Source organism: Sander vitreus, chromosome 14 (genome assembly GCF_031162955.1).
Source record: "Sander vitreus isolate 19-12246 chromosome 14, sanVit1, whole genome shotgun sequence".
Lineage (NCBI taxonomy): Eukaryota > Metazoa > Chordata > Actinopteri > Perciformes > Percidae > Sander > Sander vitreus.
Window position 1 is genome coordinate 26,055,199 of NC_135868.1, and position 19,838 is coordinate 26,075,036.

Below are 19,838 nucleotides of genomic sequence, written 5' to 3' on the forward strand. Positions count from 1 at the left end.
GGAGGAGAGGTCACAGGACAAAGAGAAGGGAAACCTACCCTGCCCACTTCCACCAGCTTAGTGATCATGACAATACTGAAGCAGTTCTCCTGCCAGACCATCCGCCAGAAGTCATAGATCATCTCCTGCTTGGGGCCTACAGAGTGGGAGATACACAGTGGAGGTATAGGTGGAGAAGTGGGAGAGAGGGAGAGAGAGAGGGGAAAAAAAACAAGCGAGGAGAAAAGGTGTAGGAAGAGAGAGGAGGATGAGAAGGGCGGAGAGATGAGCCATAAGTCAGAGAAAATAGCAGCAATAACCATCAATGTAGAGGCTGTGTAATCCATGCCAGGGAATAGAATAACAATGTGTCATTCATGAACTATTGCCCTGCTCCGTGTTCTCCTAATTCTAAAGAAAAATGTCATTTCAATACACCCACAAATCCTCCGCCATTGTGCAAACAAGCTCCTGTGTTGCCTTTCGTGAACACCGGTGGCAGACACAAATCACAGGCCCTGGAGAAGATGACACTTTCATTGATTCCATTACACCACGGCGGTGATAATATCACAAGGCCCTCCTTCATCCCGCCTCCTCTGCCAAACACTCTACGCAGCGCTTTTAGTGAACAAGATGTCTATTCATTTCCACCCACGCACGCTGTTTAATAGGAATATTATCTTGTCTCTTGTAACTGACCTGGATGACTCTTTTAAGAGACGGTTGCACCTTATCATCTCTCATACGTGCTAGCAGAGTAGTAAATCTCTTTTACTCTTTATCATATATACTTTTTTTCTGTTTGTATTATATAATTTATTTATTTCAGGTTCATCTGTACAACACAACCTCAACACAAAAACAAGTCTGCGTTAATCATTCTGGCAATGTGCTACTTGTATTGATGGCTTCGTTCAATTGCAATTACACTCCCGTCTTAATAATATTTACTCTGTCACTTCACTTCAATCTGAGCCTGGACTCAAAATGTGTTATAAGCTGTGATCTCCCAGCCAGCTGTTACATTTTACCATGCATCTTTCAGTGGATTTTTTGAAAATAAATAAGAAAGTGACACCAGCCTTATCCTTAAAAGGTCCCATATTGTAAAAAGTTAGATTTCCATGTCTGTTCTGATGGTAAAACAGATGTATTCAGACACTGCGCCTTTGAACGAGACGTCAGGACTTCCGTACGGTTGTGATGTCACAACTGCCGTGCGCTTAGATCTTTAAAATAGGGCCCTTTATCTTTTGTAAAGTAATTTCAGTACCATGAAGGCACACCCCAACATTCTGGTCCTGGGTTTTCCATTTTTTATTTAATTTATTTGTTTCTGTATTATCTATTGTAACTCAGGTTTACTACCATTTGCTACAATTGTATTTTTACAAAAGGCTTGGATAGATAAGGCTAGTAAGCCCTATGAGAAGGATTACATTTTTTGTTTCTTTTGTTTGTTTGTACCTTGTTATAACTCAATAAAAAGAGAATTTCAAAAACAAAGAAGCAATATCCCTAAATTTGAGTAAAAAAAAAGATAAAGAAAGCAACACATAGACCTCAAACATGAGAAACACAGTAGTGCTTGTTTTCACTGCTTTTTCTTCCACAGTTGTCTTAACAAGATGAATCCAAAGGTAAGCTTTGACTACATGCCCAAGGGCAAACACGCAAAACCTGCGAAAAACAATAAAGAGAAGGAGGAGAAACAACATGCCTGATAAAAAACAGGGAGCCTTTTCAATCATAACAGCCAGATACTGGTCTTTACTGTAGTTAACTCTGGGGGGATGGGGGGGGTTATTCACAGCTCACTCCCCTGTCAGCAATCACTGTGTTAGCTTCTATATGTATTAGTGAAATGAGATGTTAATTTTTCGGCAAGAGAAGCCCACTAATGCATCGCCAGAGGGACGGGGCAGTCCGCTGAGAGACGGATGATGTGGCTGGGTCAATCTGTATGCGTAGCACAACATGCCGCTGCTTTGGACTCAGGCTTTTTTAGAGTGCGCTTGGCATTTCTCCTCCTCCGTCTGCCTCCCCCTCGCCTGCCTCCTCCTTCGCTCCCTCATCTCTGGACATAATAGCGAGTTAGCCCAGAGCACCTGCTGCCTGCTGCACAAGCACAGCCGCCTTAAGACTCATCTAAGATACAACAAATCAACCTGAACCTCCCGTGACAGGCGACCTCCCGGGGCTCGGCACCAGTGTATGCAGAGTTGTGTTGTTGGGTGCATACAGAGTGTGAGTGTGAGCATGCATGCATGATGCAGTCAGTGGATGTACTGTATGGTGTGTGGGTGGGGACGTCAGTGCATGTGTGGACACTCTACATGTGTGATTCATTAGAGTGAAAGTAACGGATTGCAATTATTATGGCAGCTATAACAAACTGTACTTTGGTTTATGTTTTCACCCTGGCTCTTAGACATTTTTTTTTAATCTCAGGGCCAGAAATTGAAATTTATTTTGTCCCAAACCTTAAAGCTTAACCACCAAAATATTGACTTTATCCTGTAACTGGATCATTCATTAAAATATGGCCAAGAGATCTGAGATAATAAGACTGTGGTGTGTTTGTTAACGCCCACAGCTCCACCGAGACAGTGGGTTTCTTCGGGGCAACTTGGGGTTGTGCCCGTCACAGATAAGACCGACAGTGAGGTTATACGCCCTAGGGAAGACGTTTGGAGGTAGCTGAAAAATGCTTATTTCGGTGTAATGAAGACTGGTGGTGAGTCTGTGTCCGCCGGAAAAAGTAGGTTCTGTTGTTTATTTGTAGCCTCAGAGACCTATGCGCTGATTGGTAGAGAGTGCAATCGAGGCAAAATGCTTCCTGGGTTTTCGTCTTACAAAAACTCAAATCTCCACCACTGAACAGAAAAGATGAGACATTTGAATGTTGCTGCAGTGTTTATTAATGTATGTGCATGCAGCAAATATGGGTGCTGATTTTAACTTAATTTTTAGCATTGTTATTCAGTGGGGTTTTCTTTTCCATCTCATGTTAAGCATTCTATTTCATCTTATTTTTTATCTTATCTTGATGGCATTCAATCCCTGTTTTTATGTTCATTCAATATCTATTGTCCCTTATTGTAAATCACTTTGTGCCGTATTTCTTGTATGAAAGGCGCTGAAGAACTTTGATATTACATTATAACTATTCATTGAACTCTAAAATAAATAGAAATGCAGTCAATGTGTTTGTCTGTTGGTGACTGGGTTTGATAACTAACCTTTGTGGGCTTATTTATATACGGACTATACTATATAAGAAATGCCTCTGGAGACAACAACACTTAACTTGCAGAAACACTGTCTCCATCCATTAGAGGATGGATACCTGAACCCGACGGGCCGGGCCGGGTTCGGACAGATATTTAGTAATGATGTTCGGGTTCGGGTCGGGCTCGGTCACATCAGCGCGATAAGGCATTGAACATTTTAAATTTAAAACAGCTTATTATGTAGGTGTGCGCCTGTGTTAACGTGCGCTTGTTACCCTGTGTGCGCTTATGCTCATCTGATGCCATTTGAATGCCTTCCTACAGTTGCTTAATAAAAGCGGGCTTTCCACACAAAGAAACGTATCATTAGTATGAGAAAAAAAATGAGATTTTAACTGTGTCGGGCTCGGGTCGGGCTCAGACATAAATATCTTAATGCCTGTCGGGCTCGGGTCGGGTTCGGTTACTGCTCTGTCAGACGTGGGCCGGGCTCGGACAGAAAAATGCGGCCCGATCCGCACTCTACCATCCATGTGTACATATCCTGCTTCAGCGCAGTGTTTACACAGGATGCATTCAGGCAAAGTACCGAGTGCAGTTATGCACGTAAAACCAAAGAAAATAGACTTGAAGAGTAAAAATACGCTTTGGGTCGCTCTTAGGCACACATAGTGTGACAGCATGTCTACACAGGAGGGGTTTCGCGTGTGTGTCTGACAGAATAGAAACCCTATTATAACATGACATGAAGAGTATTTTTATTCTATTTTCTCCCGTTTTACGTGTGTAACTACAGTGATTCTGTGTTGGGCTCTGAGTGCTCCCAAAACAAGGGTGAACTACACTCAATTCTGTGCCCGAACACATCCTGACACAGATGTGCCACGCTACACCCCCTCTGCAGGCAATATACAGTACGATGTGTATACAGCAAGATTTGAAACTTACCCGATGATGCTAGAATTTAAGAATCCACATGAGTTTTTTTCACGTGTGAAACGATGTGAGGTCTTCCACTTAACTCTGTCGACTAGCATACTGTAAGTAACAGCATTATCCATTGTTGTCATTGACTTTGACAGGACAGGAAAACAAGGGACTATAGTATATTAACTTTATAGTTTTATGCAGAACATCATGCTATTTTACAGTTTTGTGTGTACAGGTTTCTGTCCCTTTAAAAAGATTTCCTCTTTACCTCTGTAAAGTGTCCAGAGATAAAGTCTGTAATGATTTGACAATAGAAATAAAATTGAATTGAACATATAAACCTAGTGTCCACTCTTTGTCTTTGTGCATTGTACTGTATATGCTTCTGTAGTTTGTGTATGGTAATGTTTTATAAGAGAATAAAGTCGATAAAATGATTGTTGTCTTTGTTAACTTTAACCGTTCTGTCTGATTCTTTAAGTCAGTAACTTTAGGTCGGGCATAACTCAGTACTCACACACTGTGGCACCCTTCCCACCTCTGCCTGCACTCTTGTATGCAGAAAGACTTTGTGAGCAAAATGTGAAAGAGAGAGAAATCTTCAGAGGTTACTTTTGTGAAGCGGGAGAACTGAGACCAAAGTGAATGATGGAAAGAAATCAGAGGAGGATTACGAAGTGAAAAACATATTCACTGAATAAATAGGATCAGAGCCGGGTGAGAATAAGTAAGAGTGTGAGTGTGTGTGTGTGTCCTGCTTGTGGAAAGCAGCCTATATAATGTATCAAACTGACATCAGAGAGATGGTGCACCACACATGCAGATGGCGGGGAGGAGAGACACAAAAGGTGAACTTCACAGAGAGCGACAGTCAGTAGTGTTACAGTGCAGGTTGACTGACAGTTACAGTCGACTGGTGTGAGGGTGGTTCTCACGGGCGGATGGAAAGTGGTGCTTTATGGTGGAAACCCCAGATGTGAGCATGAGGCAACACAGGTTCCTTGTTGTTTACACATTAATAATTCAGTACAGCCATTTGAATATCGTCAACATTAGCAGTCAACCACTGCTGCTGGGTATTTGACACTCACCTTGAGTGGCGATGAAGTGATTTGATCGCTGGTAACCCTGTGAGACGGAGAGAGTGAGAAAGGGGAAAAAGAAAGAAAAGGGAGATGGGAGAGGGTTAATAATTACAGGAGCATATGGTGAAGTGAGACTCAGGGGCTTCTAACTTTCATTTCCCATCCGTTCTCGTTCTCCATTTTCAGCATCTCTTATTCATCTTGTGGCTCTGCTAAATGTCTGCTCTGCTTTTGACTGAAGATGTATTTCGGCGGCTGTGAAAACTAGTCTGCGCCAGGCAATCGGCTGATGACGCTGGGCTTAAAATATGTAGGCATTTTTGACCCGGCCGTAGTCTTTGCACTGTTTTGGCTCTAAATTTGGGAAAAAGGATCCCACTTAAATTATAATGCAGAAAGAAACGGCATTAATTCCTTGTCTCTCTTTGAGCCAGGTCATTCCACGCAGAGGGAGGGAGCTGCGTTTCAAAGTCTGCCCGGCGTGCGGTGCTTTGCATGCAGCCAGGGCTGCTGATCAAATCTAGATTGACAAGTGAGGGATCTTCAGCTCTGGGAGTAATTCTACCTCAGTGACGCTGAGTGATCCGGCCGTCTCCTCTCTGCTCAGCTTGGCATTAGTGCAGTTATGATACATTGTGCACGGTTTGGAAGGCTATTAGTGGCGCCATGGCCTTCCACCAAGCAAACCCTGTGTGCTGAATGAAAAACAGCCAAGCATGATTGATCCCAAGAATTAAGATTAGTGTACCCTCTCACAAGTCATGGGTAAAGTGATTCCAACTGTATAGGGTAAACATTTGTACAAATACTGTACAGATGCCCCCCTTACCCCCAACAAAACACACACACACACACACACACACACACACACACACACACACAAACACTGATACACACAATATTCAGCCATGCAGGCACAGAAATTACATTCCAAAACAGTCATGCCACAGAAGGAAGTTGAGATGGATGGCCATCGCTATGAAAGAGTGTAGCGACCCTCATTCCCATGAGCCTCTGTTGCTGAGTTTGCCTGAGCCAACCTGTTTCCATCCTGTCGGTCACCTTGGCAACCACATTTTCCAACAGCAAGCAAACAGAAAAACATCAAACATTATGAATTCACAATGGATTGAAAAAAAACAAAAAAAAACATGCAAAGTCATATGGGACGTGGGAAGCCTATCAATACTATCGAAAAGACGAAAAACAACTTTAAATTTGCTTTGCTTCGATATACTGTATTTGGCTCACTCCAACTACAACCTGTGACAAATTAGTGGAAATCTGACCTTGGTGTATGCAAGCAAAATGGAAATCAGTGCTCATATTTATCATGCATCTCAGAATCACTTGAAGGAATCCTACTGAAACACATGTTAATAGAAATCCTCCCTGAGAGCAATGGGGAACATTAAAGAAAGTTTTAAGAATACAAGAAAACAGAATAAATAAATGAACAGGCTCAGGGATATGCAACACCTAGGGTTTCTTTCATAGCCAAACTGTGTCAACAAATTCAACTGACTTCAACCTGCATTGGAAATTAAGCTGCATTAAAAATGAAATGAGAAATAGAGTGTCATCGCTTGTGGGTGAACAACAAGTTGAGGTCAAGAATATAAAGTATTTTGCCAAATCTTACAACAGTTTAAAAATACACAATACCATAGTTTGTGTGTTTTTGGATTCTGAGTGACCAAGAAATTATTGCTTTCTTTCTTTGTTGCCCAAAATTGCAATTCCTTTCCTGTGGAGTTATTTGAGTGGGTGGAGCAAAAGCCATCTCGAGCAGAATCTGCCACAAAATCAACTTGATATCTGTTAAGAAGCATTATGATATTTTAAATTAGGACTCTTACTTTTAATATGTTCACAGCAACAATCCTCATAACTAGGGTTGGGTACCGACATCCGGTGCTAATATGGCAATGATGCCTTAACAACCGTTATCTACCGGACCGAATAGTAACGCGGATTTCGGTGCCTCATTTCGGTGCTACTGAAATGCCAGCGCTGCCCTCGGATGCTCCGAAACAGACGTTAGAGGCAACCAAAACATCGCTGCATGTGACTCTTGTTAACATAATACACTTGGCAGCAGGTAACATTAGCTTACCGTTAGCTAGCAGCTGGATTAAACCATGGATGTATTAAGAGAACGGTAAAAATGCTTACAGCTAAGGCGGTGTGACTGTATTTCACTGTAGAGGGTTCCAACACAGAAACGTAGTCTACAGCTGCCATTGTCGGAAAAACAACAATCACTTGAAACTGGCCAGCCTTGTGGTGCGTTCAAAGTTATTGTAAAATACCATTTTTCCATCTATTGGTTGTTTTTGTCGTTTACCAGCAATTTACTGGTGAAATAAGTAATTGTTATAAGTTATTACTTTATTAATCAATCATTTAATTTTGATGCTAAGTATGGCCTTAGCAATAAACAAGCCGTTCTTAAATGTTGCCGACTGTCGTTCTGTGCTCCTTTTTTCAGTACATATATTTTTTTAATCTTTTTGAAAGTATCGGTTCAGGCACCGGCACCATTTTAAAAGTATCGTTTTAGCACCGGTATCGGAAAAAACCCAAACGATACCCAACCCTATTCATAATTTGCACGGTAGAAGGTAACAAGCTATCTAACTTGCTAACTGGCAAATAATCTTTATAACTTGCTATTTGGAAGGCAACAAGCACTTTAACCTGCTAATTGGCAGTTAACACTCTTTATAACTTGCTAACTGATGGTTAACATGCTATCTAACTTGCTAACTGGAAGTTAATCTTATAAACTTGCTAACTGGTAGTTAATCTTTTTAACCTGCTAACTGGTAGTTAATCATTTTAACTTGCTAACTGATAGATAGTCTCGCTTTGCCAGACCTTCCTCCACAGCGCTGCGGAGGAGGGTCTGGCTAGTCCACACAGCATTCTGGGACGGGAAAAAAAACATGCTCTGGTTTATTGGCATTTCTTTAAACCAATCACAATCGTCACGGGTGGCACTAAGCTCTGCACGGAGCCGCTGTAAAATAGCCTCAGGAAGGAACTGGTTTTGTGGAACGTGTACGTTCAAAAGTAGTTTTAGTCCAGCAATATAAAACTCAGATTGGACAGATAGTCTAGCTAGCTGTCTCAATTTACCCTGCAGAGATCTGAGGAGCAGTTAACCGTAGTCCTCATAAATCGACCGGAGTTTAAAATTCAAACACAAAGAAAGAGGAAGGAATAGGACAGCCTGATGTTGAGTAAGAACCCCAGGTGAGCATGTGACTATGGATGAAGGAGGACACTGCTACACTCAGTTTGGAATGAATTTCCACAGTGGAAAAGTGATGGCGGACAGGCTCAGCAGCTTAGAGTGGAAAAGGAAGCTGTTGGAGGGAAGCCATGGACGGCTGGCAAGGACAGCGAGAGGGGGCAGCGTGAATAGGGAGAAAAGGCGGAAAGAGAAGAGAAGCAAGATACTTACTTCCCTGTTTATCCGAATCTAAGAGATGCCAAAAGGTTGAAAACGGGGGGGTGGAAAATAGAGAGATAGAAAGAAAGAAAGTAGGGGAGGAAACAAGACCTAGTTATTGCGATTGAAGACCAGGAAAAGAGGGTAATGAAATGGTTAGAGAGCTGCTTGCCTTGAGGACCTGTGGAGAGAATAATGTTCAAAAGACTCCAATTCCCATGTTTCTATGCAAAGGGCCACTTTTGTTTTAAACAATTAATTTCCTCTGAATCCTACTCCCCTTTTGCATACCACATATTTATTTATGATTTTAGTAAAGAGGCAGAGAGAGAAAAGTTTTTTGATCTGAAGCCAGCGATGACACAGAGTTAGTTAATAGTTAAAAGTCCTTAATAACTGAGAGAACACTTTAGCAAGAGGGTCTGGTAGTGATTATGCCTCAGGAAATACATAATGTCATTTAACACCTGTAGTTTGTTTGCTTTGGTCCGAATCAGTTGGTGAGTTAGTAAACTTGGAGCGATTTGCCCTCGGTTTGGTTTGGTTTGATTTCACACCTGGAAAAATCCAAGCGTACCAAAATGCGCCATTACAAATCACGCAAGAACGTCCACTCCTCGGATGTCGGATGTGTCTGGGGGCAGGAGCAAGAAAGTAAATACAGGAAGAAGGTCCTGTGTTCTGGACTAGTGCATATTTCTTGCATCTTCATAGTTAAACCAGCTCATTTCATTAAAATAATCAGACATTGTTTCGCGAGAGACGTTACTACGTCTGCTCTGGTCACCGAGACTTTGCGCTGCTGTGTCGGCGTCTGTCTCCAATTTTAGCAGCGGCTGGTTTGACCACGGAGATGCGACTGACGGACGGCGAGCTTGACCGCAGTCTATGTTTGTGAGAGAAACACTGCAAGCTGCTACAGTTTGCTGCTCTGCCTCATCGCAGATTGCTAAACACACCTGACTACAGGAGAGATTAGCTCAGACTTGCGGAGTATGTATAGTTGGTGCGGTTCAAGTACGGATCACGTTCTCATCACGAACCGCTCCAGAGTTTGATTGAAAGCGTACCGAGACCACCTCTTCAAGCAAGTCTCGGTACGCTTGTTTGGTCCGCTTTTGGTATGCACCCGAGTGCTGATGCCGCGTTCTCACCTGCCCTGACGAACCGCACCAGCGGGACAAACGAACTCTAGTGCGATTCAACCGAACTAAACCAGGCAGGTGTGAAAGCGCCCTTAATTGCTTTCTTCAAAAGTTGTGTTGCAGTGTGTTCTGCAGAAGTTGACCGGCCCAGTATTCCTAGGATTCCCATCCATATTGGTAGTGTGCACTTTATGAGAGGGTGTGGACGTCGGAATGGTGGACGGGTGTGTAGAGCGTCAAACTTTCATGCGGGAGAGTTTTAATTTGTCTGCCATCCAAAGAAATGAAGTTTTAGATTTGTCTGCTCAGCCATTACTTCCCATGCTCATACTTATTTTATCGTATTCCAAACTAATTACTGCTGATTCCAACGCAAGTATGACAGGCAGAAGAAAAGACTTCCTGACAGTGAAGAACTGAGTATGGTGATGGTGTCACTTTGTGTTACACCTGTCAGCAATAGACAGCAACAAAAAAAACATCTTTAGATTTGACACAAAAATGTCAAGTCTTGCTACCCATGCCAAAGAACAATTATATAAACCTGCATTTGAATGAGAGAAGGGAGCGCTGGAACTTTTAAGTTTAACCTTTAAAAAAAAAAAAGAAAAAAAAAAGCAATGTTCCATTAATTCCAACCTTGGCGTCTTCAATGAATCATTTGGAATCATTTCACTGCAGTGTTCTGAGCCAGGGGTCTTGGCATGACATGTAGACAGCACAGTTAATGACACAAAGGTCCTTGGAGCGTTGGTCCTAATGGAGCCCTCACAAAGCACTAAAGGGGATGAAGTGGCCACGCGCAGCACGCTGTGAGCTTTGACGTTCTGCTTTAACCAATGCCACCCACATACGCTGAGCCAGGCATCCACTACTGATCGGGCCCTTTCTGTCCACTTTACATTCCCTTTTGTTCAGCAAACAATAGTAGAAACAAAGCACGTAATACAGCATGCAGAGACCATAACAACACATGGAAAACCCTAAAACGAGTGCTGCAGTAGGCAGAGCCAAAAAACGGAGGCAAGACTGTTGAGAGCTTTTCACAGTCACCCTCAAGTGACCCATCCATAATGAGTGAGTGGAAGATCTTAGACCCTTGCCGCCGTGTGCTGGAGGAAAAAGTGGCCGTCCTTCAGATAGTTTTGGTCCATCTAATGCAAAGCTGCCGAGATAGGATCTGGCAGGAGCGAGTACCGCTGCTGGGATTGGAGAGGCTCCCTGAGACACTCCAATCCCTGAGAGCTGAACTGTAGGTAAGATCAAAATATCTGAAAGTAGATGAAAGGATCAGCTGTGTTACATTGAGTCCAATTGCGGTGCCATGTCGCCTTGCAAAAGCATTTGGCTGAGTCATGAGGATGCTGCTCCGAGCTTATGGGCTCTTGTGGGATCTCTGGAGTCGCTGTGAAAAAGATCTCGCCTCAAAGCCTGCATGTACTAGAACAAATAGATACAATGCTATGTGTTGTGGGTGTAGTTACTAAATGACAGTTCAGTGTGAGTAACAGAACAGCACACACAACCTCCGACAGCATGTGTAAATGTCTTCTGGTCAAGCACTGGGTCAACAACAACAATAGAAGATGACCAGTACAAGCTCTTTAGGCGGAGCTGTTGGATCAGCAAAGACAGAAATGAGGGAGTTGGAGGCGGAGGAGGAGGGAACATAAAACTGAAGGAGACTTACATCTATGTAGTTGGCATTGACATAATCAGAGCTTGGGTCTGCAAGCAGAGAGTGGAGCTTCACTCTATGGCGATCATCTGAAACGCACATAAAAAGGATTTAGGGTTCACTGATTGGGTAATTACAAGACACATCTACTCAATCAGTCAATTTATTGGCTTTTATTAATACAACAGCAGATCTATTAGGTTGTCTGTCTCAATGGATGCCCCATTTCAGCTCTACATTCCTCATCAACTTAAAGGATGATTGCGGTTCATTAGAACTAGAGCTGTCAAAATGAACGCAATAATAACGAGTTAACGCAAATTCCTTTTAACGCCACAAATGTATTTGACGCGCGATTACCGCACACATGCTCTGTGATTTGAGCCTCGTAGTTTGGGAAATCAGGAAGCGATCCAGCAGTAACGTTATGGATGGCTAGCTGAAACGAAGCTCCTTGAGCAGAAATGGATAAGAAAAAGGGTCTTTTGAATGGCAAATTCAGTTTCAAAGCCCTTCCAGATGGTTCTCTCCACAACACTAAAGTCATTTGCATGTACTGTTGATCTGAACTGAGTTACCTCCAGAGTATGTCGAGTCTCAATGAGGGAGGCAGGCCACGCTGGATAGTTTGCAACATAGAGGCCTGGACAACTCTACAAGCAACAACAGCGATAGCTAAATGGGTGGTTACAGCTTGCAGGCCGATTAACATCGTAGAGGACGAGGGTGTGCTTGAAATAATTTGAATCGCAAGCATATTTGTCCCCTCCATGTTGATAGGAGCATTACAACTTAAACTAAAAAAACTAAAATATCCCTTTTAAAGTACCTTTTAGAAGAGATAAAAAAAAAAAATAATAATTTGCGAATAATTGCGAGTTCACTATGGACAATGCCAACCATGCCAATAATACTGGTTAAATATTTTAATGGATTGACAACCCTAATTAGAACAGTTTTGACTGTTTCTAACAATAAAAATGACATTGTCCTCACCAAAGTAATCCTTGGGACACGGATGCACTGATCCAATTTTTCTCTACTCATATTGATTCTGATACCTAAACTCAGGGTTTATCTGCTGATACTCAGTACTGATCTTATAACACTGCTCTCTTTTCCATAGTTTTATAATCTATAAACGTCACTACTTAGAACTCATCTTTGGTGAGTGAAAACAACCAAAAGAAAGGATGGCTTATGTAAGTAGAACCCAGATGTTAATAATACAGAATGATCCTTTAAGGGTCAGTCTGCAAAAGCTGTGAGGACACCTGCCTAATATACAGCTGCTATCACACCTGACGACTTTAGTTCATCTGGGACTTTGTGTCTGAATGTTATTTCCAAGGCTTTTTCACCAAGACTCTGAAAGAACACTGAAACTAAGATGACGTCGACATTAAGCTGTCTCAATTTAAAAATGCTTTTTTCCTGAGAAAGCAATTTGCATCTACAGTGGGGAGAACAAGTATTTGATACACTACTGATTTTGCAGGTTTTCCCACTTACAAAGCATGTAGAGGTCTGTAATTTTTATCATAGGTACTCTTCAACTGTGTGTGACGGATTAACAAAAATCCAGAAAATCACATTGTATGATTTTTAAGTAATTAATTTGCATTTTATTGCATGACATAAGTATTTGATACATCAGAAAAGCAGAACTTAATATTTGGTACAGAAACCTTTGTTCAATTACAAACGAGATCATACGTTTCCTGTAGTTCTTGACCAGGTTTGCACACACTGCAGCAGGGATTTTGGCCAACTCCTCCATACAGACCTTCTCCAGATCCTTCAGGTTTCGGGGCTGTCGCTGGGCAATACAGACTTTCAGCTCCCTCCAAAGATGTTCTATTGGGTTCAGGTCTGGAGACTGGCTAGGCCACTCCAGGACCTTGAGATGCTTCTTACGGAGCCACTCCTTAGTTGCCCTGGCTGTGTGTTTCAGGTAGTTGTTATGATGTCATGCTGGAAGACCCAGCCACGACCCATCTTCAATGCTCTTACTGAGGGAAGGAGGTTGTTGGCCAAGATCTCGCGATACATGGCCCCATCCATCCTCCCCTCAATACAGTGCAGTCGTCCTGTCCCCTTTGCAGAAAAGCATCCCCAAAGAATTAAGTTTCCACCTCCACGCTTCACGGTTGGGATGGTGTTCTTGGGATTGTACTCATCCTTCTTCTTCCTCCTAACACAGCGAATGGAGTTTAGACCAAAAAGCTCTATTTTTTTCTCATCAGACCACACAACCTTCTCCCATTCCTCCTCTGGATCATCAAGATGGTCATTGGCAAACTTCAGACGGGCCTGGACATGCGCTGGCTTGGGCAGGGGGACCTTGCGTGCGCTGCAGGATTTTAATCCATGACGGCGTAGTGGTTTACTAATGGTTTTCTTTGAGACTGTGGTTCCAGCTCTCTTCAGGTCATTGACCAGGTCCTGCTGTGTAGTTCTTGGCTGATCCCTCACCTTCCTCATGATCACTGATGCCCCACGAGGTGAGATCTTGCATGGAGCCCCAGACCGAGGGAGATTGAACTTCTTCCATTTTCTAATAATTGCGCCAAGTTGTTGCCTTCTCACCAAGCTGCTTGCCTATTGTCCTGTAGCCCATCCCGGCCTTGTGCAGGTCTACAATTGTATCCCTGATGTCCTTACACAGCTCTCTGGTCTTGGCCATTGTGGAGAGGTTGGAGTCTGTTTGATTGAGTGTATGGACAGGTGTCTTTTATACAGGTAACGAGTTCAAACAGGTGCAGTTAATACAGGTAATGAGTGGAGAACAGGAGGGCTTCTTGAAGAAAAACTAACAGGTCTGTGAGAGCCGGAATTCTTACTGGTTGGTAGGTGATCAAATACTTATGTCATACAATAAAATGCAAATAAATTATTTAAAAATCATACAATGTGATTTTCCGGATTTTTGTTTTAGATTCCGTCTCTCACAGTTGAAGTGTACCTATGATAAAAATTACAGACCTCTACGTGCTTTGTAAGTAGGAAAACCTGCAAAATCTGCAGTGTATCAAATACTTGTTTACCCCACTGTATATGAGCCTGTGACTGAGCAGCTACACACACAGCTGGTTACTCTGCAGAGTGTCAGCCTGTTTAAACTTTGTTCAGTCGCGCCCTGCTCTCTGTGGCCACCTGCACTGCCTTTTGATGCAGCCAAATTCAGTATAGTTGTTTTCATTTCTGGATTTTTCTGTTTCCATTGTCAGACAATTGAACGAGTATGAAATAATAATCAGGTTCCCCACAGCTTCTTACAAACATCAAATACAAGGACTTTTCAAAGACTTTCCAGGCCCAATTCCCTCAAATTCAAGGATCCAACACGGCATAGTTTGAGACATGGCTCAAGGTTAAGTACTGTAACAACAGTGAGAATTTTTATAATGAGAACTAGCAGGCTTTACAGAAGCTCACAGAGAACAAGAGAGTGAGGCATGACTGTGTGAACACTGTGGTGGCGCATGGAACATGGGCCAAACTAAAAAACCAAAGTACACGTCAAATTAATTTTACCCAAAGATGGCTTCTGCCGGTTTAGGTAATTGTGATCACGCTAATGTTTGTTCAAGTGTCATTTTTTTGATAAGTTTGTTTTTTATTAGTTATTTGATGCTATAAAAAAGGGGTGAAACGTCATGATTGACAGCTGTGATTGACTTGGGATTGTTCGGGCGGGTGTATGGGCGGGACTTTTGATACCACAGCTCCATCACCCGGTCACTACTGCGCAGACTCTAGCTCCGAAATTACAAGAGAGCAGCGCCCGTATCCGGGAGATTTTGGCTTCACTTTGAAGAGTGGGAGGAAGTGGAGACTCTATGAGGTCTCTCGCCTTCACTAAACATAGCACAGCAAAAGGAGAAAAAAAAATTATGTTAAGTAAAATAAATATCAAAATAACTTCAATTTCTATTCCTAAATATATAAATTCAAGTGCTTTCAATGACCTATCAATGTCTATTTATGTTATTTTATGTTATATTATTTTGAAAAATGTTTCCCCCTGTCGAATTCACAAACATTAAAGGAGTTTTTTTAATTGCAGCCCATAAACACTACATGTTAACCAGCAGTCATTCCCAAGCTGCTGCGGTGATCAAAACATTATTTCATACTGTAATAGTTATCTTGTCAGCAGCTCGGCTATATATTCAGCTTTATTGGCATTTAAAATGAAGGATTACAGAGAAAGTTAGACGACAGAAAGTTTTTTTTTTTACTTTACTGGCACACAGCCTTTTCAAAACTGCCTCCACGCCTTAAAGAACTTTGTTAAGTGTCTCATGGCTTTAAATGTGATTTCTAGGGCTTTCCCACAATGAACAATGAACATTACACTGCATTGAAGCTAAGGTATTGAGTGAACCTGCTATCGAGAATAACATAGCAGAAACCCTATTAAAAGCCACTGTTAAACAATCAATTTGAATTAATCTAACCATAATTACAGTATAACAAGAGATTTGTCTAGACCACGAGCATTCAACTAGGAGTAAAAATAATTATTGGGCGGCTTTGGCAGACTTGTAAGACAGCAGTAGTGTCGTTAAATGGTAATGTCCTTTACAGTGTATGCTTGAAAAGCCATAAATGTTAAGGTGTGCTGTAACCTACAGTAAAAGAGACAGAGGGAGAACCAGGTATTAACTGCATTAGGGCCCTATCTTGCACCCGGCGCAGCGCAAAGCCCGACGCAGTTGTCAATTTCCCATTCAGCGCCCACGTCGTTTAAATAGCAAATGCACCTGTGTGCGTAATGGGCGTAATGCTATGTTGAGGCAGCGGGAAGTGATCGCGCCATTGACCAACAAAAACCTGGTCTAAAGTCAATAACGCATCATTTCATTGTTATTTTAACAGCGAATTAGTAAAATGCGCCTAGGCTTATGCACAGCGCACACACTATGCTTGTTACACACACACACAGGGACGCGCAGCAGCAGACAAACATGCAAAAGATTACAAATAAAAATATTAGCAAATCCGCCATCATAATAGCAATGTGCCAAGGTACAAACGTGCCTGGCTTTTAAAGGGAATGGGAGATGACACTCTGATTGGTTTATTGCGTGTTAAGCCCAAAACACATCTATGAATTAATGAAGACACTAAGTACAACCCTTTTGAACCATGCACCCGGCGCACAGACCCTTTATTCTGCCGTCAAACTAGCAAAAGTGGATTTGGACACGCCCTAAACGCACCTGCGCCATGTGCTTCACGCCGTGCTCTTAGCTCGTTAAAATAGGGCCCTTAGTGTTTCTTTCTCGTAACCCCACAGTACTTACGGTTAAGCAGACTGTCGTGCCTTCCTTTGGTCTTGTCCTTCTTCTTTGTGACGTCCCAGCCATCGAAAAAACTCTGCAAAGTACAGTTAGAAATCACACGTTAAGTTTCATTAAAACATTTTTTTTTAAAACATGGCGATCATCTTTGATGCATCTTGAAACTCACAACAGAAACAACTTTGCTAATGCACTCCAAAGTGTTACCCTAGGGTTGTCTGAGTAACTTTGCTATTACAGCATCTTGCCAAGTCATCAACAGACATCTGCCACGACATAGCGGGGAGAGACTGAGGCTGGGAGATGACACGTGGTACTGAGAGCTGGCTGCGGCCTGGGGAAGGAGGAGGTGGCCTACTGCAGTCATTCTCATTCTACACACAGTGCGAGGCGCGCTGCTTGAAGAAGCTGATGCTCTATAACGCCTCCGCGTTAAACGACATTTGTGACAGCTGTTGATGACACACCCATCCACTAAATCTGCTGGTGCGGTGAGATGAGTCACTGACTCTAAATCAGTACTATAAGTGAGAGAAGAGCAAAATGAAAGAAAACCCAAAATGGTAACACTTTATAATGACGCTAATGATGATGATCGCTAATAAATGCTCAATTGATAGTTAATTAAACTTAGGCTAATAGTTATTTTACTTTTAACAAACAACAAAAGGATAATTAAAAATGATTAGCTATGCTATAATTTATGTTATTTTATTTGTTTATTTTATTGTTGCTCACATCATAACATTTTACATATTGTATTAAAGGACAATTCCGGCGCAAAATGAACCTAGGGGTTAATAACGGATGGGTACAGAGTCGACCGTTCTCTGGGAACAACGAACGCTGTGTAACCAGTAACCAGTAACTAGAGATGGTCTGATACCATTTATTGCTTCCCGATACCGATTCCGATACCTGAACTTGCGTATCGGCCGATACCGAGTACCGATCCGATACCAGTGTGTCATATATTTTATTATGTTTTAACAACTGTATACTACTATCCCTGTATGGATGTGATAGGATTTCTATCTTTGTTGTCGGTCTGGCTCAGGTAAAACTCTTTGTGAAACATGAACGCCATAGAACTTTCTTTTATTGCAGTTTGACAGTCAGTTATAACGGAAAAAGAACAATAAACTACTTTGACGTAGATTTTCTTTAGGGCTTTATTACGTGGTATCGGATCGGTGCATAAACTCCAGTATTTCCCGATACCGATACCAGCATTTTAGGCAGTATCGGAGCATCGGAACATCTCTACCAGTAACATAGCTCAAGCACGGCGTTCGTCGTTCGACTGGTCATGACTGTTTTCCCAAGATGGCGCCTGCCTGTATACGGAACGGCACTGTCTTTTTAATTTTTTTAAAACTCTGTACACTTACAAAGTTCTCAATGCTTCTGTTTACATGTAGGGACCCTCATTATACTACCGTGGAAGTGTGGTGCTATTTTGAGCCTTGTTAGTGGTATAGAAACAGCGATTTCTTTTTACTCATGAACCGATGACTAGCTTTATAAGCTAATTAGCGGTTTGCACTAAAACTGGTCACATTCGATTAGCATGAAAACATATCCCAGAGAACGGTGTTATTAACCCCTAGGTTCATTTTGCGCCAGACTTGTCCTTTAAGTTTCTGTTAATGACAACAATCGTGTACGGGAAGAAGATGTCTTCGTATTGCTCACATCTTATTGGACAGCTCGGTATCAGTGGCGTACCCTCGTTTATAAACCATCAATAAACATTATTTGGATGGCTTTTTATAAAGTTGCATTTGATGACTATAATACCTTATTAATGGTTAATAAAGACTACGTAAAGCATCTATAACCATTATTTAGATAGCTATTATCAGTGTACAAATAATCAAATAATTTCTTTTATAGAGTGCCAAAAAAAGATTTAATGGGGCAAAATGCTTGATTGACAAGTTACTTGATGCTTTATAAACCATTTAATAATCATTAACTTATTCTTATAAGCATTAGTTGCAACTTTATAATAGCCCTCCAGATGTTTTTAGAGGGCATGAGTCATGTCATATTCTGTTGCATTGTAAGTCACAGCCTGAGGCTCTCGTACTGAGGCACGCTGTCTCTCGTCTGCCCCTGGGCCGCCAGGAGGGCCAAATTGGGACCACCTGAGACCCCGGCAGAGACGCACAAAGCAAGCTGATCAGTGGATTACATCTGTCACTGGATCCTATACAAGTCTGATCTAATCCTGCTTAACAAACCTGCCTTTGTCCAGCACTGTTTTTGGAGCCTCAACAACATTCTGTTCACTTTCCTGGAGCTGTATTTCTTGCTTCTTTATTAGCTTATCAGTTAAATTCGACATGCTCAACACTTTAGGCTTAAACATTTGAGTACAAATTTCAAAGTATTACCCCTGTAACATTAAGTATTAATGAATAAGGTATGATTTATTAACAATAACAGTCTTAGCTAATCTGCTTCATCTGGGCTATTTTGGGTTGGCGACATTAGCAAAACAACCCACACAACTGTCATCATTTTGTACTGAAATTAGGAAATACTGTCAAATCCTTTTTGGTGCATTAAAGTATGTGACATCACCTTGTTCCAATCAAGCCCCGCCCACTTCAAACCAGAAATCTTAAATGTGAAATAACCAAAACCGTTCCAACTTTGGATTACGTGTCGGATCACATTAGTTATCGTACAATGCTGACTGAGAAAAGAGATTCTCAGGTTCTTTAAGTCTTAAAAATATATATGATGTAATCCACAGGGGCCATTTATTGGTTTGTTTACTTGTCTATCATGTATAAACTGTAGCTTATTTCTCAGGTATATTGGCCGCATGTATGTCTTGGCTGATAACTAACAAGAAATTGCAGCCCAGCCAAAGATTTGTTGGAGGGCATTCAGAAACAGTGTTACACCATTATTACAGAGCACAAGTCTATTTTTATGGAAAATGTTCCACTCAGCATATATTTCGCTCACAGGTCTTTAAAGCTGCATTAATCCACTTTTCAGCCGA

The 19,838-nt window shown here is 41.8% G+C and overlaps 1 protein-coding gene across 6 annotated transcripts in view; it reads right to left on the bottom strand.

The window, feature by feature from the left end:
• ptprua (protein tyrosine phosphatase receptor type Ua) overlaps positions 1–19,838 on the bottom strand; it is a 125,027-nt gene that overhangs the window by 36,942 nt on the left and 68,247 nt on the right. For 4 of the 6 annotated variants that reach the window (XM_078268138.1, XM_078268133.1, XM_078268135.1 and 1 more), the window contains 4 exons: positions 16,823–16,895; positions 11,523–11,599; positions 5,237–5,273; positions 39–136 (listed from right to left, as the gene is read on the bottom strand). In XM_078268138.1, coding sequence (XP_078124264.1) covers positions 39–136; positions 5,237–5,273; positions 11,523–11,599; positions 16,823–16,895 — 285 coding nt within the window. Of the gene's footprint in view, positions 1–38; positions 137–5,236; positions 5,274–8,699; positions 8,718–11,522; positions 11,600–16,822; positions 16,896–19,838 lie in introns of all 6 variants that reach the window. The other 2 variants (XM_078268137.1, XM_078268136.1) reach the window with 1 other exon arrangement.